Genomic DNA, 27,450 nt, shown 5'->3' with positions numbered 1-27,450 from the left:
TGATTTCCTTGTGAGAATCACTAGTCAGAGAGTAACTCTGCTACAGAGTCCTCTTAAGTATGCTAGTCTATACTAGGTAGGAGCAGTTGCCTACAAATAATCAGGAAAAAAGATTCAAAAACTATATTAGAACCAAGGTCTACCTATGAGCTGGACTCTAATTTAGGCCATAGGAAGAAAAATATTAGTGATACCTGCTCCCTAACTCTGAGGAGCTGGCTGTTTTGCAATCCTTCTCCACTGCTTTCTCATCTCCCATATCCTGTTATCAGAAATAGAAACTGGTCTCTCTGTTTTTCCATTTCCTGAGTTTAATCACAGAGTCTTGTATGGCTAATTCATTTGATTAAGGCATAGAGCAGGTAAGACAGAAAATATGGACTCAAGCACAATCTGGGTCATTTGGTTTGGTACTGAGAGAAAATCTCCCTTTTCTATTTTATAGTCCATCAATGGATTCCCTTAACACCAAGCCAATGTATGTTAGTTCTAAATTGGAAGAGGTGTGCGTACCCTTCGTGGAGCACTTATCACACTCCTGTAATAACTAGTTTACTTGTCTGTCTTACTCTACTCCAGTCTCCTTGTGAACAGGAATTATTTCATGTTAACTCTTATATTCCTCCTGCTTAACAGACACTTATGATTGTTAATCCTGACTGTACGTCAGAGTCACCTGTGGAGCTTTTGAAAAAATAAAGATGCCTGGCTGCAGTCCACACCTATTGAATCAGTTTCAGGGGTTTATTACACAGGAATCAGTACTTTACAAAAGCTTCAAAGAGGATTTTGATTTGCAGCCAAGATGAAAAACTGCTGTAGTAAACACTCAGTAAATGTTTGTTAAAAAGATAATGAATAGATAATGAACAAAAAATATGGGCAAATGAATAAAAATCTAGGACCATAACTACAAACAGTTTTATTCACATCACTGGATGAATAAACAAAGAGTATAATATTCAGTCACATCAATAAGTGACTAAATAAAGAACATAATATTCCTAGAGAAAACATTATGAATAGAATTTTAATAATGTCATGAAACAAATCCCATTCTATATCCCACTTTTTGGCCAAATGTGATTATGGGTACTAAATTATGATTTTAATGGAACAACTGAACTCTTACATTTGCTAAAAATTTCACTGTCTGAATACAACTGCATGCATGTATTTAATGATATCTGATACAGACTGGGAATGTCCTTAATATTATTTGCACATGCAGTGGATCACTTGCAAATAATTTGAAACTGAGGCCCTGCAAACATGAAAACCTTTATTATCTGAAATGAGCAACTAGGCAAAGTGAACTTTATTTTTGCATATTTTCTTTTACAGATTAATATAAGACATGAGAATATCTTGGTAAGATTTGCAAATTTACTTAAAAATTTTCATTCAACTCTCCCATAGTTTAAGTTCAAGACTTCCCCCAAAGATTAATGCATAAATATTACTGAGATTTTAAGTTAACTTTATCTCACTTAACATCTTTGAAATCCTAAACCACAAGTTTTCTCAATTTTTCAAAAGAGCAGAACGGTTTTCCTCCTAATACTTTAAAACAGCAAAATTACGTCAATAAAACAGACTACAAAAGGAAATTGAAAACTAATATACGTTCAATACCAAGTTCCAGATGTTCAACCTGGATTTCGAAAAGGCACAGGAACCAGAGATCAAACTGCCAACGTCCGTTGGATCATCAAAAAAGCAAGAGAGTTCCAGAAAAATATATACTTCTGCTTTATTGACTATGTCAAAGCCTTTGATTGGGTGGACCACAACAAAATCTGGAAAATTCTTAAAGAGATGGAAATACCAGACCACCTGACCTGCCTCTTGAGAAATCTGGATGCAGATCAGGAAGCAACAGTTAGAACTGGACATGGAACAACAGACTGGTTCCAAATAGGGTAAAGAGTATGTCAATGCTGTATATTGCCACCCTGCTTATTTAATTTATATGTAGAGCACATTATGAGAAACGCTGGGCTGGATGAAGCACAAGCTGGAATTAAGATTGCCAGGAGAAATATCAATAACCTCAGATATGCAGATGACACCACCCTTATGGCACAAAGTGAAGAAGAACTAAAGAGCCTCTTGATGAAAGTAAAAGAGGAGAGTGAAAAAGTTGGCTTAAAGCCCAACATTCAGAAAACTAAGATCATGGCATCTGGTCCCACCAGTTCAGTTCAGTTCAGTTCAGTAGCTCAGTTGTGTCCGACTCTTTGCAACCCCATGAACTGCATCACGTCAGGCCTCCCTGTCCATCACCAACTCCTGGAGTTCACCCAAACTCATGTCCATCGAATCAGTGATGCCATCCAGCCATCTTATCCTCTGTTGTCCCCTTCTCCTCCTGCCCCCAATCCCTCCCAGCATCAGAGTCTTTTCCAATGAGTCAACTCTTCGCGTGAGGTGGCCAAAGTACTGGAGTTTCAGCTTTAGCATCAGTCCTTCCAAAGAACACCCAGGACTGATCTCCTTTAGAATGGACTGGTCCCATCACTTCATGGCAAATAGATGGGGAAACAGTGGAAACAGTGAGAGACTTTATTTTCTTGGGCTCCAAAATCACTGCAGATGGTGACTGCAACCATGAAATTAAAAGAGATCAACCTAGACAGCCTATTAAAAAGCAGAGACATTACTTTGCCAACAAAGGTTCATCTAGTCAAGGCTACGGTTTTTCCAATAGTCATGTGTGGACATGAGAGTTGGACTATAAAGAAAGCTGAGCGCTGAAGAACTGATGCTTTTGAACTGTGGGGTTGGAAGAAAAGACTCTTGAGGTTCCCTTATACTGCAAGGAGATCCAACCAGTCCATCCTAAAGGAAATCAGTCCTGAATATTCAATGGAAGGACTGATGCTGAAGCTGAAACTCCAATACTTTGGCCACCTGATGCGAAGAGTTGACTCATTGGAAAAGACCCCGATGCTGGGAAAGATTGAAGGCAGGAGGAGAAGGGGATAACAGAGGATGAGATGGTTGGATGGTATCACCGACTCAACGGACATGAGTTTGAGTAAATTCTGGGAGTTGGCGACGGACAGGGAGGCCTGGCATGCTGCCATCCATGGGGTCGCAAAGAGTCAGACACGACTGTGTGACTGAACTCTACTGAACTGAACACTTAAAAAAATGTATATTTAAGAGCAAATGAACATTAAATCCACTAAGGGATAACAAATTCTAATTTCAGTATACTTCTAGACACTATTTGACACTTACATCTCTCATGGTAAAGTAGGGAAAATTCATACCATAAGAGATTGACCCTAGCTATTCAAGAAAATGGTTGAAGTGTTCTGCCTCATTAGAGGTACTTATTCTCACATTCCAGATCAGGTTTGTTTGCAGTGGTACTTTAAATTCCTGACAGTTTCATATCCTTTTCTTCTTCTCATATCAGCATCTTCTGGTAGCTTTTTATCTTTACCTGGAATGCATCCATAACCCCACCGTTTCACATCAATTCCACTGCACTCACCCTAGTGCCAGCCATCATCATCTTTTCCACACAGTTACCAGCAGATCTTGTGCATACAAAAATTCAATGTCATTCCACAGTTCAACACTTTCAGGGTCTTTCTATCACATGAAATGGGAACTGAAATTCTTACTGTGGCCAAATGTTTCTATGTCATATACAACTTCTGCTTTTCATCACCCCCATTTTTCCAAACTCTGTACTCTTAACTAATCCATGGAGTGTTGCAGACTGGGTCCTTTGACCTGTACCAAGAATATCTGTCTGCCAACATATACCTGGATGGGTAGCTCCCTACTTTATTCAGGTCTCTTAAACATTGCAGCATTAGAAAAGAAGGAAAATAGCACCTTGTCACTGGAGTCCTCTTATATGGTTTTATTATTTTTTTCAAAATATCAGGGATAAATATTTATTTACCATCTGTTTTCCTCCATTAAAATATATACTCAGTAAAAACAGAGACTTTGTTTACTGCTATAATCTTTTACACCAAAAACAGTTAGTAGATTGAAAGAATGGTTGAATTTACACTTTGAAGTTATAAACACAGTCATTGTTAGAGAACAAAAACAAAAGCAAAAAATATATCGTGTTGTATATGAAGTAAAATGTTAATGTCACTACTCAAATTCCATACAAGAAGCAATCAAAATGTATACTTTCTAACGTTCTTTAATAGATTCATGACACTTTGTATATAAATGTATATTTATAAAAAGAGAATGATCTATACAGTATGTGCAAATGTCTGTTTACCTGCCTTGCTTTTAAAAATAATTTCAGTTGCCTAGACACATTATGGTCCATTTTGTCTGTTCATTTAACCAATGCTTGTACTGTCAAGAACAGTACCTAACTGGGAATGGTAATTAAGACAGAGGCAATCTCTACACTGGTAGAGCTCAAATTGCCAGCACAGCAGGAATATTTGGGATGTTTTCTGTTTTTACTATCACACACACACACACAAATGCTGCAGTAAACATGTGAGCTGCACATTCAAAAATTCTATATAGCAGAAAAACTACAAAGTAAAAAGGCAATCATGATCTGGGGAAAATACTTCAGTTCAGTTCATTTCAGTCGCTCAGTCTTGTCCAACTCTTTGTGACCCCCAGGGACTGAAGCACACCAGGCCTCCTGTCCATCACCAATCCCGGAGTTTACCCAAACTCATGTCCGTTGAGTCGGTGATGTCATCCAACCATCTCATCCTCTGTCTTCCCCTTCTCCTCCTGCCCTCAATCTTTCCCAGCATCAGGGTCTTTTCAAATAAGTCAGCTCTTCATATCAGGTGGCTAAAATATTGGAATTTCAGCTTCAACATCAGTCCTTTCAGTGAACACCCAGGACTGATCTCTTTTAGGATGAACGGGTTGGATCTCCTTGCAGTCCAAGGGACTCTCAAGAGTCTTCTCCAACACCACAGTTCAAAAGCATCAATTCTTTGGCACTCAGCTTTCTTTATAGTCCAACTCTCACATCCATACATGACCACTGGAAAAACCATAGCCTTGACTAGATGAACCTTAGTTGGCAAAGTAACGTCTCTGCTTTTTAATATGCTGTCTAGTTAGTCATAACTTTCCTTCCAAGGAGTAAGTGTCTTCAAATTTCATGGTTGCAGTCACCATCTGCAGTGATTTTGGAGCCCAAGAAAATAAAGTCAGCCACTGTTTCCCCATCTATTTCCCATGAAGTGATGGGACCAGATGCCATGATCTTCATTTTCTGAATGTTGAGTTTTAAGCCAACTTTTTCACTCTCCTCTTTCATTTTCATCAAGAGGCTCTTTAGTTCTTCGCATATCTGAGTTTATTGATATTTCTCCCAGCAATCTTGATTCCAGCTTGTGCTTCATTCAGCCCAGCGTTTCTCATGATGTACTCTTCATATAAGTTAAATAAGCAGGGTGACAACATACATCATTGACATACTCCTTTTCCTATTTGGAATCAGTCTATTGTTCCATGTCCAGTTCTAACTGTTGCTTCCTGACCTGCATACAGGTTTCTCAAGAGGCAAGTCAGGTCGTCTGGTATTCCCATCTCTTTCAGAATTTTCCACAGTTTATTGTGATCCACACAGTCAAAGGCTTTGGCATAGTCAATAAAGCAGAAAGAGATGTTTTTCTGGAACTCTCTTGCTTTTTCAATGATCCAGCGGATGTTGGCAATTTGATATCTGGTTCTTCTGCCTTTTCTAAATCCAGCTTGACCATTTGGACTATTAGCTATACATGACCAGTTCATGTATTGCTGAAGCCTGGCTTGGAGAATTTTGAGCATTACTTTGCTAGCCTGTGAGATGAGTGAAAAATACTTGTAACTAACTAAATGTGAACTTGTGATAGTATGCCTGTAGAATTCGTGTTAGTTAGGTCAAAAACTGTTTATGCCCATCTAAATTTGAATAAATACTTCTAAATTTACTGTCTAAATATCAATAGATTGTGTCAATTTACTTCCACCAATAGTATTTGTGAGAGTCTTGCTCCTCACGTCCTCAATTAGTACTAGACACTATCACTTTTTGTAACCTTGACCAGTCTAAGGGCAAATGATACCTTATAGCTGTTTTAATTTGCATTTCTTTGGCCATTAGTAGAAGTAGGAATCTTCTCAAATCTAATGACCATTTGATTTTCACTATGAAGTCTGTGAACATCTTAATGTGATGTTGCTTTTTTCGTTACTGATTTGGAAGAACTGCTTATAAAATAATGACATTAACCCTTTGCCTATCTATTTAGTTGCAAAGAATGTTCCTGGATTATGACTGTCTTTACAGTTTATGGATTTTTTTTTCTATAGACTTTTCTTCATGTCTTTTAGATTCTGTCAAGTTTAGGAAGGCTTTTCTTACTCCAAGATTATAGCTATAATCAGCTGTGTTTTTCTGGTTTTCTTTCTTCATCTAAGTATTTGATACACAAGAAGTTGAAGTTTTAGTATAATATGAAGAAGAGATCTAACTTTATTTTTTAAAAACTATATAGCTAATAGCCCTGAAATAGCATATTATTTCCTTACTCATTTGAAGTACTGCTTTGATCAAATACTACATTTTTAGATACAAATAGATCTGCCTCTGGATTCTCAATTGTCTTGCACTGATATATTCTCTATTTTTCTGCTAATATCAGATTATTACTACTTTTTAAAATTTTCCAGGATATTGGGCTTTCAGGTGGAGTAAGTCCCTCTTCTCCATTCCACTATCTTTCTTTTCAAAAATTTTATTGGTATTTTCACTCATTATTCCCAATTAAATTTAGAAATAATAAAGCATATAGTGATAAACACTTTGCTTGGAATTACAGTAAATTTCTAAATTGATTTGGATAAAATTTACATTATCATATCAAACAATCCATCTATGGAACATAGTATTTCCATTAATATTTTATATGTCCTTCATTAAAGTTAAATAGTTGTCTTTACCTAAGTCATGGCCAGGCTGTTTGTAAGTAGTGTGTTTACACATACACATTTTAATAATGCCTATGGAAAAGCATTAGAAATGATATTATACGAAGATGACATGATGTAATAGAAATAGTGCTAAACTTAAGAAAGGAAAAACTAGGTTCAGTGATCAGATATTTTACATTTTTATGACTGTTTGATGTGGGGCAATAACACAACTTCTGAGTTTGTTTCTCCATTAGAAGAGGAGATGGTAACACTTTTCACAGGGTTATTCTAAAAGTAAAGAAAATACTCAGGAGCACCTAGTGCGTACTTGGTATAAAGTAGTCACTTTATGAATGTGAAAGTGACTTCACACATTTATTTATTCTTCTCAGTTGTAAAATGGAGTGATGAGAGGATTTGATATGTTAATTTGAGGTTCCAAACTAATTTTACTTTCATCCTGAACTAATAGCAGAGTAGGTGGGATAGAGGGCTGTTGAAAACCCCTGAAGCATCTGAGTAATGCTTATTGGATTTAGGCATTAGACTAAAACATTTGGCATTTGGAATGAAGTTAAAATTTTCCTTCTGTAAAAATTAATAGTGCACTTCTAAGTTAACTTATATTATGGCATTCTAAGTGCATTATTTTTTTCCTCTGTTCTTTTTTTATTACTGCCCTATTAATAGTTCTCATGGAACATTTTTCTGTACAAGTTATCTGCTTTCTTAAGCATAGTTACTCAAAGATAAAGGAGGTGGTAGAGGAGGGGGAGAGGGAGGGAGTGGGAGGAGGACCTTGACTCTCATTTTTCAAACTGCTGTTCTGGGGAACAGTAATATAAACTGTAGCATTTGCATCCCCAACCAAACACCAAGGTGTCTATTGTCTCACAAGTCTAAGAAACCCAGCATGTTATACTCTTTTCTTGGAGATCCACAATACCCATTAGCGTTGTAAAGCTCTGAAGGTAACCATATAACTTTGTTTACCTAGGATGTCCAAACTTTTTGAAACAACTCTTAATTTTTAATAACAACTATTTATTCCATGGGCTTCCCTACTGGCTCAGATGGCAAAGAATCTGCCTGCAATGTGGGAGACCAGGGTTCAATCCCTGGGTTAGAAAGAACCCCCGGAGGAGGGCATGGCAATCCACTCCAGTATTCTTGCCTGGAGAATTCTTATGAACGAAGGAGCCTGGCAGGCTACAGTCCATGGGGTCACAAAGAGCTGGACACAACTGAATGACTAAGCACATCTATTCCACAGAACTCCTTTGCTGGGTAACACACTTGGGAAAATACTGAAAATAGGTTTTGTGTTAATCCTTTCTAAATATCTTAAGTATGCTGTTAAATTCCTATAATAATTCTGAGAGGTAAGAAATATCCATATTTCCATTTAAAGGTGAAAGACAAAGGAGTTATATGTATCTTTCCAAGTTCACAAGAGTCAAATGAGAACTCAGGTCTTTTTTAACAAGAAGTCCACTCCAACACTCCTTTTTTGTAATACAAAATGAATCTAACTTGCCCAGAAGAAAGGCATAACATTTCTGGCTAGTTCATCTAAGAAACACATTCTGAAAAACCCAGATTAGCATTAATTCATCCAAAAAGAAAAATAAAACACCCTTTATTTTATTATATATGTAATTTTTAAAATTTATTTAAAATGTTCTTGAGTTTTGAAGTGTGCCCCAAACAAGGTAGCAATTTTAAGACTGTATATAACTAAACCATCTCATCTCCTTTTTCCTGATAAGCCTTTAAGGAAGTTAAGATTAAATCACATGGTTTGGAGTGATTTCCAGAAGCTCTGATTCCATGTCTGGTGTTTTATATAACAACCTCATTTTCTGGGAGAAAATAAGTGTGGACTCTTTACTCTAAGCCTGAATAGCCTTTTACTGAGAGATGTTGTAATGGAACCCAAATCACTTTGCATCAAGTTGCAAGAGTTTGGCTTTCTCTCCACATTTCCCTTGGGGAGATGTGCATTGTGAAGACTGAAGACTGCGCATCTGGCAAAGGCAGCGACTGCCCTGGTTTCTTACCCTGGGAACGGTAATGAATACCTTTGGCTTTTGTCCTTTTTGTTCCATTGAAAATAATATATTGTTAGCTTAGGTTATTAGACTGTGCATTTGTCTGTTTTCATCAGCTTTCTTGATAGTGGGTTTAAAAAAGAAACAGTTGCTACTGCTGCCATTATCAAAAGACTTTGGGGCAGGTACTGATTACACATTTTTGATTAAGAATCTAGACTCATCCAATGAAGTACATACTGGGCTTTTCCCGACTCACCTGCTGGAAGGGGGCCCTTTATAGTTGCCTTTATGTTCGAAAAATGAATGCTTAAAATTTTTCAGCTAAGCAAAATGAGGGTGGACAAGCTTGTGTATAATTAGGAATAAAGGGCTCAGGTGGCTAAAATTTTGGGGAATTAAACAAAGATCCTTTATTTTTTTTTTTTTCTTTAAAGCTTCTTGAGAAATGGTGAAAGAAGACTGAAAGATTTTCCCATACATTTGTTATTATGCATTTCTTGTAAACGCACAATTTTAGCAGTGACAAGGTAGCGCTCCTTGCTCTCATTCTCAGCCTAGACTGACCTTTCCCTCTTCTTACAGTTTATGTCTGTGCATGTGTATGCTCAGTCGCTCAGTTGTGTCTGACTTTTTGCAACCCCACAGACTGTAGCCCGTCAGGCTCCTCTGTCTATGGGATTTCTCAGGCAAGAATACTGGAATGGGTTAGCCATTTCCTTCACCAGGGGATCTTTCTGACCCAGGGATCGAACCTGCATCTCCTGCACTGACAAGTGGATTGTCTACCACTGAGCCACCTGGGAAGCCCACAGCTTATGTCTATTCATCCTTAATACTCACTAAAGTGCAATCTTCTCCAGAAAGTTTTTGCAGTGACCTTTTAATATATATTTTTATCAAACTATTTATTACTCTATGCTATTTGCCTATTAACCCCTTCTAGGTTGTAAAAAGTCCAAAAACTTTTTGTATTTTCCTTATATCCCCAAGCCCAGGCTTAGGGCCTGATGTATGGTAGGTGGCAAAGGGGAAAATCCACTAAATAAGAGATATTCTTCCAGTCCCAAAGATCAAGATGTACCATAAACGGTATGCTGACGGTAGACATTCATAAAATCCCTGAAATCTTTGTAATATGTTGTGTATGCACGCAGATTTATGTGGAAATACTCCAGGGTTTCTATCAAAGGCTCAAATATACCAGTGACTCCAAAGTAGGCAAATTCTTGGTGAAAACATATTGAGGATACTGGGTTTTTAGCTTACTACTTACCACCTTTAATAATATCACCAAATCAGCCTTTGCATTTATCTAGTTTTGGTTTGTTACATTTTTTCTTTAACTCCAGGAATATCACCACTTAGCACCACCAGAAGCGTTGTTAAAAATCCCCTTTATGCATGACAGCAGACATTGGAAACTACAGCAGTGAATATTCAGTCTTCCTCTGACTCACAAGGAATTTCATATTAAAAGTAAGAGAAAACCTTGCTTAGTAACAGGCTGCACGACATATAATAATAGAACACAATTTGTATGTGGAAGTGGTAAGATAGATTTCATTCATAAAAAACACTATGCTTCTGGCTAAATGACTTGAGGTCCTAGAGAAAAATTATCATTTGTAGTTCTGGGATACCCTTATGCTACTTATACTTTTTAAAATTTGATACATTCACATGTTCAAATGTATTGAGATTTTTAAACTTGTGAATGAAATTAACAATGTGCTGTGGTTGTCAACGTGATGCATTGCAATTCCCCCTGAGTGGTAGGGTTTGGAAATTAATTCAGCTCTTGCACCTGTTTGCCAGCATTCGTCTGTTGAATTTCCATCACATTTAATAAGTCTCTGTGACGCAACTCGTGTCCTTTTGCCTGGGCTCCTTTAATATAGTGTTAAATTCTCACTCATCTGAAATTTAAGTAATATTACAAATTTGAAATTGTTAATTAAAATCTGTGAACCTCAGTGGTTCTGGATAAAATTGGCTTTACTCAGTGAGGTTCTTTTGAAACTTCTGCAGAGGCTCATCTAATCCCCAACTCCTACTAGGTTAAGTCTGATGACAACATGATCTCACTAGGGGTGGTGGAATCTTACAAATCCTCATACAATTGGGAAAAACAGTTATAGGCTTGAACAAAAAAGGTAACAAGGAACATTACCCACTGAGATGAAATAAAGGAGATGGCTCAGAATTAATATAAAAGAATATCAATTGCTTGAGACGCAGACATAGAGAACAGACTTGCAGACACAGTAGGAGAAGGAGAGGGTGGGATGAATTGAGAGAGCAGCATGGAAACATATACATTACCATATGCAAAATAGATAGCCAGTGGGAATTTGCTGTGTGACAGGGAGCTCAACCCAGTGAGTGCTCTGTGACAGCCTAGAGGGGTGGGATGGGGTAAGAGATGGGAGGGAGGTTCAAGAAGGAAGAAACATATGCATACCTGTGGCTGATTCATGTTGATGTATGACAGAATCCAGCACAATATTGTAAGGCAATTAGCCTCCAATAAAAAATTTTAAAAAAGAATATCAAATTAAAGGACGGATATTTTCACACATTATTTTTCAATAAAACTAATTCTATCCTATCTATGTCTTAAGATGCTTAGCACAGATGGGATAACTTAAACTGAATCATGATTCCTATCATTTACTTAGATAGTCCATATCAAATTTACTTATTGTATCTTCAAGCCAGGGTTGAGGACTATTTGCCAGATCCTGTAAACACAAAGCAGAAGTCTACACAGGAGTTCTAGCATATTAAAGACCCATAATAAGATTCTTCATTTGAACCTTTAGGAATAGTCTATAGGGCAAGCAGTACTACTCTGAGTTGGGCTGGACACATTTCCCAGACTTGGGAGATGGTGGCAGGAAAAGATATTTGACAATGCCCTCTTTTTCTTGTGAGGTCAGTATATACACATAATTAATCCTCAGGCTCCAACATAAAGTTGCTCGCCCTCCTGTAGCATACTTAACCTGCAACGGAACACTTCTCAACTGTGTTGCAATTATTAAAAAAAAAAAAAAATTTATCGCTCCCAATGAAATATAAGCTTCCAAAGTATGTCAGGATTATGTGTTACTTCCAGAAGGCAGGGATTATGTTTTCTTCATTTTTCTCATAACAGGCTTATTGAAAGACTAATAGACTATCTTACTGAATTAAAGAATAGATGGCCAATTTCTCCAAAGTCCTATAGCACATAGATTTTAGTTAAAACATAGATTGTAAGTATCTGCTTTTTTCCCCTACCATATCAAAATTTAATACTGAACTCAGCCCCTGACCCAAACTTTTATTTTCTGCCTGCTTTAGCCTACCAAATTGTTCCAGAAGCAGTGCTTTGGATAATGTCCAGTGAAGGCTACTGATTTCTAGAAGGATGTATGTTCATTTTGAAAAACAATGCTTCAAGGACTCAAGGTGTGTGTGTGTGTGTGTGTGTGTGTGTGTGTGTGTGTTGATGCCATTAATCTCACTTAGGGGATTTAGCCTAGAAAGGAAATATTCCTTGCTGATCCAGAATCCCTTAAATGTGCATAAAAATATTTACTATAGAGCTTCCAATAATAGCCTCCACTAGGAAGTAAGTCAAATACCTAATAATGAATATAGGATTAAATAAACTATGGTATTTCTTATTGACTAGTATATTAGAATAAAAATAAGTAACATAATAAAACATTAAGTGAATAAACTCTGAAGTTATATACTTTCAATCATTTCAGCTCAAAAAATTTGAGAATAAATAAAAACAAAGAGATGATATGCCAAATTATATATATATGTTGTGGTAGTAGAGTAGTATTAAACGTTTTTAAAGCTTTCACGTGAATTTCTTAATGTTGTATGACATAAATGAGGATGTTTTTATAATAGAGAAAATTTTTTTTTTTTTTTTTTTTGCCATGTGGGATCTTAGTTCCTCGACCAGGGATCATCCTCAATGGAAGCACAGAGTTTTAAGGAGGTCTGTATATTAGAGAAAATTTTACATTATCTCTGTGATCATGAATTTTAGTCATTTTTACAGGTATTTGTGAAAAAGATTCTATCAACAACTAGATAAAAGTAAACTCCTCATATTGATTAGTTTTTGTCAAATTCTATAATATTTCTAGCACATGGCTGTTGCTGCTGCTAAGTCGCTTCAGTCACGTCTGACTCTGTGCGACCCCACAGACGGCAACCCACCAGGCTCCCCTGTCCCTGGGATTCTCCAGGCAAGAATACTGGAGTGGGTTGCCGTTTCCTTCTCCAATGCATGAAGGTGAAAAGTGAAAGTGAAGTTGCTCTAGGTAGTTTTAAAATATAATTTCTAATCATCACAATAATCTTATAAATTAGGAAGTATCTTTATCTTAGAGAGGATTAGAATGATTATATAACTTGTGCAATTTCACACATCTAGTAAACAGCAGGGCTAAAATTTGAATCCGAGTTTCTGTGCAATTCCAAAATGAATTTCTTTTTCCATTATTCAGTGATACAACAGAATGAAGAGTTGTGAACCCTGACTAATAATGCAAATATGCAAGCAGTATAGCAAGACAAGCAACCTGGCTTTTATTTTAAATTTGTCATGAAAGTCCATGTTCATCTACAGAGCACAGGGATGAAGTCAACAATGTAAATATCCTACCTGCTAGATTATCATTCTGTTTCAACTTCTGAGATACGTACCTGAGGCACATAGGCCTCAAGATTAATGCTTCCCAGTGGACTTTACATAAATGTTAACATTCTTTTTTTTTTTAAATAAGAAAACAGAGTACCTTCAAATCATTACCATGATACTGTCTCTAAAACAGTTCACTGAATAATAATAATTAGGCATCAGAGATTTTCACTCAACAATAATAATTTATATTATTTTTAATAATTACCACATTCTCTCCACTGGAAAGACTGATGCTGATGCTAAAGCTCCAACACTTTGATGCAAAGAGACGAATTACTGGAAAAGACCCTGATGCTGGGAAAAACTGAGGGCAGGAGAAGAGGCCAACAGATGATGAGACGGTTGGATGCCATCACCAACTCAACGGACATTAGTTTGAGCAAACTCTGGGAGACAGTGAAGAACAAGGAAGCCTGGTGTGCTGCAGCCCATGGGGTGGCAAAGAATTAGACATGACTTAGTGACTAAACAACAACAACAACAATAACATTCTTTAAAATCCAAGCCTAGAGCTAATTATGTCAGGGCTAGCTTGTCACCTGGTTAATGAGATTCTCATGCATACTGAATGAATTGGCAGTCAGCCCATCTTTAGAGTTCTTTGATGTGATGAAGAAAAGAGGGCCAGGGGGAAGGTAAAGTAACAGCAGGAAATGTTTTCAAGAAAAAAGGGATGCTTTCTCCACTCTTGGTCTTTTCTAACACTGCTTCTCAAGCTTCAGGTTCCTAGCTTGATGACTGTAACATCTCTGCCTGCTGACATCTTAACCATCCCTTCAAAAAGTGAGACAGCTGCTGCATGTGTAGGAAATCTCTACTGGTGAATCCATTATAAAATTTTTTCAGCATTTGTTCTATTCATTCAAATGCATTTCACCACTCAATACCTGCTCACTCACTCATTTTTATGTGTTCATTCAACAAAAGTAAAAAAAAAAAAAAGTCTACTAGAGATCAGTCTTCATTGGGTATTTAAAATATATTGTCTGCTTCAGTTATCCAAGAATTCTGTGAGGTAGTTCCTATAATTTATATTTTCAGATTCAGTTCAGTTCAGTTCAGTCGCTAAGTCGTATCAGACTCTTTGCGACCCTATGATTTGGAGCATGCCAGGCCTCCCTGTCCATCGCCAACTCCCGGAGTTTACCCAAACTCATGTCCAACGAGTTGGTGATGCCATCCATCCATCTCATCCTCTGTTGACCCCATCTCCTCCTGCCCCCAATCCCTCCCAGCATCAGGGTCTTTTCCCATGAGTCAACTCTTCGCATGAGGTGGCCAAAGTACTGGAGTTTCAGCTTCAGCATCATTCTTTCCAAAGAACACCCAGGGCTGATCTCCTTCAGAATGGTTGGATCTCCTTGCAGTCCAAGGGACTCTCAAGAGTCTTCTCCAACACCACAGTTCAAAAGCATCAATTCTTCAGCGCTCAGGCTTCTTCACAGTCCAAGTCTCACATCTATACATGACCACAGGAAAAACCATAGCCTTGACTAGACGGACATTTGTTGGCAAAGTAATGTCTCTGCTTTTTAATATGCTATGGGAGTCAGACATGACTGATCAACTTCACTTTCACTTTTTACTTTCATGCATTGGAGAAGGAAATGGCAACCCACTCCAGTGTTCTTGCTTGGAGAATCCCAGGGATGGTGGAGCCTGGAGGGCTGCCACCTATGGGGTTGCACAGAGTCGGACACGATTGAAGTGACTTAGCAGCAGCAGCAGCAGAGGTTGGTCATAACTTTTCTTCCAAGGAGTAAGCGTCTTTTAATTTCATGGCTGCAGTCACCATTGGCAGTGATTTTGGAGCCCAGAAAAATAGTCTGACGCTGTTTCCACTGTTTCCCCATCTATTTCCCATGAAGTGATGGGACCAGATGTCATGATCTTTGTTTTCTGAATGTTGAGCTTTAAGCCAACTTTTTCACTCTCCTCTTTCACTTTCATCAAGGGGCCTTTTAGTTCCTCTCCACTTTCTGCCATAAGGGTGGTGTCATCTGCATATCTGAGGTTATTGATATTTCTCCTGGCAATCTTGATTCCAGCTTGTGCTTCCTCCAGCCCAGTGCTTCTCATGATGTACTCTGCATAGAAGTTAAATAAGCAGGGTGACAATATACAGCCTTGACATACTCCTTTTCCTATTTGGAACCAGTCTGTTGTTCCGTGTCCAGTTCTAACTGTTGCTTTCTGACCTGCATATAGGTTTTTCAAGAGGCAGGTCAAGTGGTCCGGTATTCCCATCTCTTTCAGAATTTTCCACAGTTTATTGTGATCCACACAGTCAAAGGCTTTGGCATAGTCAATAAAGCAGAAATAGATGTTTTTCTGGAACTCTCTTGTTTTTCCCATGATCCAGCAGACGTTGGCAATTGGATCTCTGGTTCCTCTGCCTTTTCTAAAACCAGCTTGAACATCTGGAAGTTCACGGTTCATGTATTGCTGAAGCCTGGCTTGGAGAATTTTGAGCATTACTTTACTAGTATGTGAGATGAGTGCAAATGGAACCCACTCCAGAGTTCTCGCCTGGAGAATCCCAGGGACGAGGGAGCCTGGTGGGCTGCCGTCTATCGGGTTGCACAGAGTCGGACACGACTGAAGCAACTTAGCATTGAGAATTCTTTGGCATTACCTTTCTTTGGGATTGGAACGAAAACTGACCTTTTCCAGTCCTGTGGCCACTGCTAAGTTTTCCAAATTTGCTGGCATATTGAGTACAGCACTTTCACAGCATCATCATCCAGAAATAGCTCAACTGGAATTCTATCACATCCACTAGCTGTGTTCGTAGTGATGCTTTCTAAGGCCCACTTGACTTCACATTCCAGGATGTCTGGCTCTAGGTGAGTGATCATACCATCGTGATTATCTTGGTCATGAAGATCTTTTTTGTACAGTTGTTCTGTGTATTCTAGCCACCTCTTCTTAATATCTTCTGCTTCTGTTAGGTCCATACCATTTCTGTCCTTTATCGAGCCCATGTTTGCATGAAATGTTCCCTTGGTATCTCTAATTTTCTTGAAGAGATCTCTAGTCTTTCCCATTCTGTTGTTTTCCTCTGTTTCTTTGCATTGATCGCTGAAGAAGGCTTTCTTATCTCTCCTTGCTATTGTTTGGAACTCTGCATTCAGATGCTTATATCTTTCCTTTTCTCCTTTGCTTTGCACTTCTCTTCTTTTCACAGCTATTTGTAAGGCCTCCCCAGACAGCCATTTTGCTTTTTTGCATTTCTTTTCCATGGGGATGGTCTTGATCCCTGTCTCCTGTACAAGGTCACAAACCTCAGTCCATAGTTCATCAGGTATTCTATCTATCAGATCTGGGCCCTTAAATCTACTTCTCACTTCCACTGTATAATCATAAGGGATTTGATTTAGGTCATACCTGAATAGTCTAGTGGTTTTCCCTACTTTCTTCAATTTAAGTCTGAATTTGGCAATAAGGAGTTCATGGTCTGAGCCACAGTCAGCTTCTGGTCTTGTTTTTGCTGACTGTATAGAGCTTCTCCATCTTTGGAAGCAAAGAATATAATCAATCTGATTTTGATGTTGACCATCTGGTGATGTCCATGTGTAGAGTCTTCTCTTGTGTTGTTGGAAGAGGGTGTTTGCTATGACCAGTGCATTCTCTTGGCAAAACTCTATTAGTCTTTGCCCTGCTTCATTCCATATTCCAAGGCCAAATTTGCCTGTTACTCCAGGTGTTTTTTGACTTCCTACCTTTGCATTCCAGTCCCCTATAATGAAAAGGACATCTTTTTGGGGTGTTAGTTCTAAAAGGTCTTGCAGGTCTTCATAGAACCGTTCAACTTCAGCTTCTTCAGCGTTACTGGTTGGGGCATAGACTTGGATTACCGTGATACTGAATGGTTTGCCTTGGAAACAAACAGAGATCATTCTGTCATTTTTGAGTTTGCATCCAAGTACTGCATTTCAAACTCTTTTGTTGACCATGATGGCTACTCCATTTTTTCTGAGGGATTTCTGCCTGCAGTAGTAGATATAATGGTCATCTGAGTTAAATTCACCCATTCCAGTCCATTTCAGTTCGCTGATTCCTAGAATGTCAACGTTCACTCTTGCCATCTTTTGTTTGACCACTTCCAATTTGCCTTGATTCATGGACCTGACATTCCTATACAATATTGCTCTTTACAGCATCGGACCTTGCTTCTAACACCAGTCACATCCACAACTGGGTATTGTTTTCACTTTGGCTCCATCCCTTCATTCTTTCTGGAGTTATTTCTCCACTGATCTCCAGTAGCATATTGGCCACCTAACGACCTGGGGAGTTCCTCTTTCAGTATCCAATCATTTTGCCTTTTCATACTGTTCTTGGAGTTCTCAAGGCAAGAATACTGAAGTGGTTTGCCATTCCCTTCTCCAGTGGACCACATTCTGTCAGACCTCTCCACCATGACCTGCCCGTCTTGGGTGGCCCCACAGGGCATGGCTTAGTTTCATTGAGTTAGACTAGGCTGTGATCCTAGTGTGATTAGATTGACCAGTTTTCTGTGATTATGATTTTAGTGTGTCTGCCCTCTGATCCCTTCTTGCAACACCCACCATCTTATTTGGGTTTCTCTTACCTTGGATGTGGGGTATCTCTTCCCAATACCTCTCTTCCAAAGTAAGGAGCAGCAGCTGTGCTTTGCCGGAGCAGCCAGGAAGAGATTTTCAGATTAAGAAACATCAATTCAGAGAAGGTAATAAATGCCCAAATTTACAAATTTAGATGACAGAGTCACTTCAAATCTACCTGATTGAATAGTTCCTGCCTCCTCTAACCCATTCATTTATCCTTTAAACCAGTTCCCAGAAGATGAGTGCTGAGGCTGCTCTGGAAACTTAGATACGGTTACTCTACATTCAAAGAGTTCAGGCAGGTTATGAGGAAGACAGAGTGTAATGAAGTAAATGCTCATGTGGCAAGTAAGCAACCTCAGGAGGACAGTAAAAAGAAAAGTTCCGAAAGGATCCAAAATAATGTCTAGTCTTGAAAGAAGCAGACAATTTTTTTTTCTGTTTTTGAGTGGAAGGAGAAATGAGGAACAACATATCTTGCAGAGAAAGATCACATACAAAAGGAGAAAAGTGTGAAAGCATAAAGTGAGTTCTAGGACCATGAATGGTAAGCAATTTGGTGTAGACATAGAGTGCATTGGGTGTGGGATGGAGGGGGAGGCAGAGTGGAGAAGGTGGTGAAGAAATTACTTTAAAAAAAAAACAGGCAGAAGCCAGATCATGAAGAGACTTGTTTTTCATGTTAGGAGTTTAGGTTCTGTCCTACAGATAATAGGGAACCTACTAAGGATTTTAAGGAGATGTGTGATAGTAGGAGATTTGTATTTTATAAATATAATTCTGGTAGAGGTTGGGATGGTGGGGACTGGAGACACAGAAGGTATAGATTCCAGTTAGAAGACTATGGTGAATATTCTGGCAAAGATAATAAAGGCATATAATAAAGCAGCAACAGTGGAAATTGGGGTAGAAAGGAACATAATGATTTTAGGAGGCAGAATTTAGAAGTTTTAGTGATACACCATTTCTCTTCAAATTAAGGTTGATTTGAAGGTTCTGATTTGGGCTTTTGAGTAAATGTGATTAGGTGCATTAGAAACAGAAAAAGGGCATGGTCAGTGTAAGCAAGATGAGATTGGAAAGCTGAACTTCATATGCTTGTGGGGTAAATAGTTGATATGTTCAGACAGTAGTGACAAATATGGGTCTAGAGTTCAGAAGAGATTTGAGCTGTACATGGGCATATGGATGATGTCAGGTCTGTAGAAATGGACGGGTTTGTCCAGCATTACACGTACAGTGAGAAAAGAATGAAGGATTGAACTCCTAGCAAACAACAGCATTTAAGGCACAAGGAAAGGAAGAAAAATTAGTACTGAAAGACTCATGTAGAATTATTTGCTCAGATGTCAATATCCCACAGGGCGTCCCTTGATGGCTCAGACAGTAAAGAATCTGCCTGTGATGAGAAGACCTGGGTTCAATCCCAGGGTTGGGAAGATCCCCTGGAGAAAGGCATTGTTACCCACTCCAGTATTCTTGCCTGAATAATTCCACAGACAGAGGAGCCTGGCAGGCTACAGTTCATGGGGTCACAAAGAGCTGGACACAACTGAGAGAGAGACTTTTACTTCAGTTTATATCTTTTAAAAAATTACCAAAAGAAAAGGGAAATCATCAAAAGGAAAGAATAAAAAAATACTAGAATTAAAAAAGCAGTGCTTATCCTAGTCTATGTCACATTCTAATGTTTTAGCAGCAAAGGTTAGTCAACCACCAGAGTGGTATAGCTAACAGACAGACTAAACTGACGCTTGCAGTTATTGAGATTATGCTATAAAATGTCACAAAGAGATAGGGCAATGAGAATTAAACTTACTAATAGAACACAAATCGTGATATGAAATATGAAATTAAAAACAAACAAACAAAAAACTGGGACTGAGTGAAGCAACACCCCAGAGAGGAGAAGAGAAAATACTAGTGATGGAGAAGGATACAGCAGGGCCTCAGGGCCTTTGTTATTGCTTAGTTTCTTTGTCTTGAGAATGCTTCTCCTAGAATTGTCACTTGGCTGCTTATTCTTTTAGATTTGTGTAAAGGCTACTTCTTCAGGGAAGCCTTCCTAAAACCCCTAACCAGGCTAGGGCCCCCTACTGTACTCTCCGTAAGCCTTGTGTGTGTTAAGTCGCTTCAGTCTTTGCGACTCTATTGACTTGAGTCTTCTTGGCTCCTCTGGCATGGGATTCTCCAGGCAAGAATCCTGGAGTGGGTTGCCATGCCATCCTCCAGGGGATCTTCCCGACTCAGGGATCAAACCTGTGACTCTTAAGTCTCCTGCACTGGCAGACAGGTTCTTTACCACTAGCACCAACTGCAAACTTTGTACAATTATACTAAACCATGTAGGTTAACACTAAACCCTATCTGTTTTCTTCATAACACTTATACAATTTATAATTATTTGTTTATTTACATGATTATTTGCTTAATACCTATTTCTCTAAGGCCTAGAAAGATTAAACAACTTGGCAAAGTTATACAACTGTTAAATAGCAAAACCCAGGGTTGAATGTAGTTCTGATTTGAAAGCCTGTATTCTCCAGTCATGCCACACTGTTATGAAGAAGTTAAAAGATGAACAAGCTGCTATAGTAGTTTAAATCAAAGACCAAGTTGGGCGATCAAGGATGGAATCATGAAAAATATAAAGTATCATTTAAGTTGGGCTTTAATGGTAGACAGGTTTTAAACCAGTGGAGATGGAAGGAGAACTTTTTATTTTTTGGAGGAAAAAACCATGTTTGGAGGAAAAAGGACAGAACATTTAGGCAGGAATACATAGGATAATTAGAGAGGTGTGAAAAGAATGTTCTAGACTACAGAATGGACCCAAATATATCAAGTTTGGGAGTCTGGGATTAAACACGTGAGCAAAGGATAGCCACTGAAAAGTTTTTGAACAAGTAAATGACATGATTAGTAAAGCCATGATGTCCTAGGGGGTTGACTGGATGTTAAAGAATGGGACAAAGTCCACTCAAATAAAAAACAATTATTAAAAGGAAATGTATGAATCACAGGGGGCTTCCCTGGTAGCTCAGACAGTAAAGCGTCTGCCTGCAAAGCGGGTTGGGAAGATCCAATCCCTGGGTTGGGAAGATCCCCTGGAGAAGGAAATGGCAACCCACTCCAGTACTCTTGCCTGGAAAACTCCATGGACTGAGGAGCCTGGTAGGCTATAGTCCATGGGGTCGCAAAGAGTCGGACACGACTGAGCGACTTCACACTCACTCACTCACTCACACTCATGAATCACAGGAAGTCAACTGTAGGGAATAGCAGTAAACCTTAAGAGAACTGAAAAGCTTACAGACAAGCATTCTTTCCACACATTTGTACATGGATTTGTGTGTGTATATCTCTGAACATCTCCATTTTCTGGATGTCTATTATTTCTGCAAACTAATTTTCTTCACTCTGTTCTTGATTCCCAATTCTCCTAATTACGGCTTTCACCTTGTTCTTGATTGAAAAAGATGCAAATCTGGCCCTAATTCTTCATTCCCAATACCATATAATTATAGATTCTGGTCTTCATGGTTCAAAATTTGAGAGACGTATCTAATTTACATGACTCTTTATAATCAGTTGCTTCAAGGGTAATCAATGAACATGGCTACACAGGTTTTACCTTTTTGTTATCAGGTATTGGGAGTTGGTAGGGACCTATGCAATTGCAAGGAAAGAGGATGTAGGCTGGATGGACACTCCAAAATATGTGTAAGATGGATTTGAGTGAGGAAAATAAATGCTGGTAGATCTTTAAGGAGGTTATTGTAATAATCTAAATAAGGGATAAACAGTGGTCCTGATAGGTATGGAAAAGGAGAGAAGTCAATCACCAGTGAGGATCAGGACAGAATTTTAAAACTGATCAAATTGGGGGGAGGTAACTTAGAAATAATTCAAAGGTATTTCTGAAGTATCCACACTGTGGGCTAGGAAAATGTCTGTTATAGTTTCATAAAACCTTAGGGATTGTGGGGGAGGTCTAATACACCCATCTTTTGTAAGAAAATAAAACAGACCAGAGTGAAAATTGACTTGTCTTGAATAGCAGCCAATTAGTGACAGAGTGACAGCCATCTATGGGGTCGCACAGAGTCGGACACAATTGAAGTGACTTAGCAGCAGCAGCAGTGTGACAGAGTAAGGAATTAAGAATCAGGAAAATTGAGACTTGGGCAGTAGGTGGTAATAAAAATTGGACCTTGGTGGGGTGGGGTGGTATCCCAAGATTCCCAAGGAAATGGATAAAAGCAATATTCCATGTGAAGAGTTAAAGATGCAAAATGAAAGATACCTATGGTAGTGAAGTAAAGATGAAAGAGTAAGAAAATTGGGCCCAGAATGATAAAAGATGAAGTAGAAGCTGGTCAGGACTAAGTAAGGCTAGCCACAGTTAGCTAGGTATAGCACTTGAAAGAAATCAAATTAGCCAGGAACCAAGAACAGTCTGGCTCAGTACGTAAGAATCCACCTGCAATGCAGGAGACTGCCTGCAATGGGCTAGGAAGATCCTCTGGAGAAGGAAATGGCAACCCACTCCAGTATTCTTGCCTAGGAAATCCCATAGACAGATGGGATTTAGCCTGCCTATATACAGCCTGGCTGGCAGGCTTCAGTCCATGGGATCACAAGAGTTGGACATGACTTAGACATGACTTAATTTTCACTTGCAAAAGTATACAGAGTATAAAACAGTAAGAAATGGAGTAAGGATGTAAAAGGACACATTTCCCTTCTCTCATACCCTAGAAGCAGTCTAAAATTCTGCCATAATCAGGAAAACCATGAGGACTTGGTTATTCTAAATAAAGAATCTGACTTAATTCAAGGTCACATTTAGGATAGAAGATCTCAAGATAATGAAGAATTCCAGGGATTATAAGTGTGCTGGGTCCTGGGACAGGACCATGAGTTGTCCGTTTTCTATTCCTCACAGCTCCCTGAAATCTTACCTGCTTCATTTATTTATTGATTTTTTTTTTCATTTCTGTAATTAATAAGTTTCTACTGTGTGACAGGGTCTTTTCTATAAATAACCATCACTCTCCCTCTTAAAAGGTTCAATTCAAAGGTCTCTTTGTCTGTAACTTCTACCCAAACCCTCTAAAAGCACATTAAAATCAGTTGCTCCCTTCTCTGTATTTCCATATCCTTTTGTTTTTGACTCTGTTATCCATATCATTTATTACAGGGTGACAGAGTGAGTTGCTTATATGACTATTTCCTATATGAGTATATGAGATCCTGGAAGACTGAGCTATCAGTGTTCTCCACTGAAAATTCATGCTGTGCCCTATCATGAGAAAGGGATTTAGAGTAGTGTTGTACATAAGAGTACAGGGTCTAGAGTGAAATTGTCTGTGTGCCTGTGCTCAGCCACGTCTGACTCTTAGTGACCCCATGGACTGTAGCACACCAGGCTCCTCTCTCCATGGGATGTTTTAGGCAAGAATACTGGAGTAGTTTTCTATTTCTTCCTCCAGAGAATCTTCCCAACCCAGGGATAGAACCTTCATCTTTCTACATCTCTTGCACTGGCAGATGGGTTCTTTACTGCTAGAGCTACCTGGGAAGCCTCCAGAGAGAGATTACTAGCTTTCAATTCCAGCTCCACTTGACAAGAGACAACCTATCTAGCCTCTTTGTGTTTTTAGTTCCTCATCTGTAAAATGGGGATAAAAATAGTACTTGCCTTATAGGTAGTCATGAGGACTGAGTTAATAACCGAAAATAATTTAGTGCCTAGTATTGGTTCAAAAAGTGTTAGCCAGCATTATTACTGGAGAAGGCAATGGCACCCAACTCCAGTACTCTTGCCTGGAGAATCCCATGGATGGAGTCTGGTAGGCTGCAGTCCATGGGGTCGCGAAGAGTCAGACATGACTGAGCAACTTCACTTTCATGCACTGGAGAAGGAAATGGCAACCCACTCCAGTGTTCTTGCCTGGAGGATCCCAGGGACGGCGGAGCCTGGTGGGCTGCCATCTATGGGGTTGCACAGAGCTGGACAAGACTCAAGCGACTTAGCAGCAGCAGCAGCAGCAGCATTATTAAATTAGGATTAGGCCACAGTCACTTGGGATTAGCATTTCCTACATCCTATTTGGTACTTCAAACTGAGCATAACCAGATTTTTTAGAAGGAAGATTTTCAGGTTTCCCTTCTTTTTTTTTTCTTCCCACATTTCATTTCATTCTCTTCTGAGTTGAACTTCTTGTACAGAATGTCTCTGGGAAAGATTACTTATTAAAATAAGAAATAAGTTTACTTATGAAATGTCATTTGATAATTTAGCTGGCATGAAGTTACCATACCAATACACACAGGGTATAACAGATTGAACTCAAGAAATTTAAAATGACAGAAGAATAAATGCATTATCATAGGCAGCAGCAAAGACAACTATGACTCAATGGCAAACCATCCAAATTCGACTGTAGGTTTGACCATACCATTTTTTACTATCATCATAATTGAACTCTTGGACATCTTTGTTTATTTCTTATTATGGCAACATTACTAAAAAGAGTGCTTTTTGGGAAAGAAGGAGGAAGCAACATGTAGGCTATTAAAACAACAAAGGAATGGCAAACCAGTCTGATTAGCTTCATCAGGAAACAGTTTATATTCCACTAAAATTTGATGGTGATGCGTTTCTTAATGAATGCTTTATTTTTTACTTTTAAAATTTCTCTCTGAATTAACAAAATTTTGCTGGGAAAAGGTAGTGATTTCAAAGGCAAGTTGAGGCCTAAGCCACCAATGCTACTGTGGAAAGATATACCTTACATGTACCAATGGAAAAAAGAATGACTATTCTTTATAAAACTCATATACCTTCTCATGTAACCTCTAAAGAAAAAATAGCTTGGAATCACACTGTGATTTGCCTGTGGACAGGAATTCCAGGGTAGAAGACCACACTCAGGGTTCTAACTAGTGCACTTATTTGCTCTCTGGATCATCCAAGTACTGGACAAAGAGAATAAAATGCTTAAAAGTGTATTTACACTTTAAAATTCACAGTGAGGTGAAGTGAAGTCTCTCAGTCGTGTCCGACTCTTTGTGACCCCATGGACTGTAGCCTACAAAGCTCCTCTGTCCACGGAATTTTCCAGGCAAGAGTACTGGAGTGGGTTGCCATTTCCTTCTCCAGGGGATCTTCCCAACCCAGGGATCAAACCCAGGTCTCCCACATTGCAGGCAGACGCTTTACTGTCTGAGCCACAGAGAACTTTCCAAATATGATCTCCTTTATTGGTCATATTAGGAATTAGCTATCCCTCTCTTCCAGACAAGAAAATAAGTATCAGATAAGATAAGTGACTTATTTAAGTTCACAAATCTAATAAACTGCAGAAACAGAAATAGAACTTGAGGATTTTTGATGCCATGTCCTAGGGAGTCTCACCTATCCCTGAAGCTGCTTTAACTGATACTGAGGACTTTGATGCTTAGGTTCCCTGCTCTTCAAACTGAAGGGCAGAGTACAATTGATTCTCAGTAATAGCTAACAATTTATAATTGTTTTTCCTGAATTTTTATTTTACTTTGGCCGAGAATGTACACATCTTTTTATTGATTTATTTGTTCAACAAGCAATCATTAAGCTCTGGCCATGTACCCAGTACACGAGTCAGAATAAAAGTTACATCATAGAGTTAGCCAGGGAATAATGTCTATATGTTTAATCAATAAGGATTAGACATATCTAAAAAGCTTCTTCCCACCCCCCTTTTCCCATTGAAAATTGATAGTATAAGTCTTCTGTCAATGTTTGATAATCAATGCATTAATTATACATTTTGTGAATTTGAATCCAAATCCCAATGACCTGAAAAGTGATCAGTATATTTCTCTGATTTTTGCATGAGCTTGGAAACTCCAAGTGAACTTCAATATTCATTAAAGTAAAATATGATTAATAGGATTAACATTGGCTAAACAAAAATAAAGACGATCATCATAAATATTATTCACTTTCACCATAAATATTATTTACTTCCATTTCAAGATGAGAAAGATGCAGCGTAGAACTGTTCAAGTTTACACAGAAAGCAAGTTGTAGAACCAGGACTTGAACTAAGATCTTTACATTAAACTAAATTTAATAGTTAAGATTAAATGGTCATTTTTTTCCCCTTTGATGTATCCAGAGAATTGAAAGAGAAATGGAATTAAGAATAGCTCTGTATGAAATATGAGCAGTTTATTGAGGAAAATAATCAGACTTTTTTTTTAATTCAGAGATATCCAGAGCCAAAATCATTTTTAAGCCTACACAAATCGAATATACATTAATCTGCAAAATCTAGGCCATGGCCATTTTGTCAAAATTAAATGCATAAATCTTTTTCCTGAAGAGCTTGAGTAATTTTATATGTACCATTTCTCATCTTTAAAGATTCTTAATTAGTAAAACTATTGTATGAGTATTTTTTTTTCAGAGTATCCCAAGGAGGGCAATGTGTATTTTCTAATTTACCTGAGTATTTTAGTATTAATGTTAGACCGTTTTGGTATGGGAGATTCATTTTTTTCATTTCAACATATAATGCACATAAAATTTTTTGAGATGTTAAATTCTTTATTCAAACTAAGCCCCCAAATTTGTGTGTATTTTGCATATAGGACACTTCTCAAATTAGAGCAACCACATTTCAAGAGCTCGACAGACAGATGTGGCTAGTGGCAACTATATTAGACAGTATAAGTCCAGGGGAAAAGATAAATAGTAAGCAAGAGACAAGAACAGCACAAACGCTACGACAAGCTAATGCAGTGCTATGGGAGCAAAAAGGAGAGAATCTCAACTAATTTGTGTAGGACTGGAAAAAAATTCCTAAAGGAAGTGACATTTCAACTAAGCTCAAAAGGAAGAGCTGACATTAGCCACAGGAAAGGGTAGGTGTAGGGAACTTTAGTGGAGGGAACAACTGTATATGTGTTATTTACATGAAAATTCCTGGCTACGAGTTTTAAATAGTGTGTATAATCAGTGAAGTCCTTCAGGTTGTTTTTGGAATTATCTTACAAATTACTGACTTGGTAATTTACAAAGTAATTCATGGTAGTTGTAAGTGTTCTGCCCAACTGAAAGCCCCAAATCTGTCTTCTGGAACTCCCATGATTGGGAAAATACTCAAACTGTAGTTATTTG

The 27,450-nt window shown here is 38.3% G+C and overlaps 1 protein-coding gene across 8 annotated transcripts in view; it reads right to left on the bottom strand.

The window, feature by feature from the left end:
- The window catches only part of METTL15 (methyltransferase 15, mitochondrial 12S rRNA N4-cytidine), a 217,316-nt gene that overhangs the window by 7,372 nt on the left and 182,494 nt on the right, over positions 1 to 27,450 (bottom strand). Inside the window, exon 7 of one of the 8 annotated variants that reach the window (XM_070803981.1) lies at positions 18,263 to 18,338. The exons of the other annotated variants lie outside the window; for them this stretch is intronic. Within the exon in view, the coding sequence (XP_070660082.1) occupies positions 18,280 to 18,338 (59 nt within the window). The 3' untranslated portion in view covers positions 18,263 to 18,279. Of the gene's footprint in view, positions 1 to 18,262; positions 18,339 to 27,450 lie in introns of those variants that run through there. 8 annotated transcript variants of the gene reach the window in all.

The sequence above is a fragment of the Bos indicus genome, chromosome 15, assembly GCF_029378745.1.
Source record: "Bos indicus isolate NIAB-ARS_2022 breed Sahiwal x Tharparkar chromosome 15, NIAB-ARS_B.indTharparkar_mat_pri_1.0, whole genome shotgun sequence".
Classification (NCBI taxonomy): Eukaryota; Metazoa; Chordata; class Mammalia; order Artiodactyla; family Bovidae; genus Bos; species Bos indicus.
The sequence above is the reverse complement of the archived record's forward strand: the minus strand, read 5'-3'. Positions and strand labels throughout refer to the sequence as shown.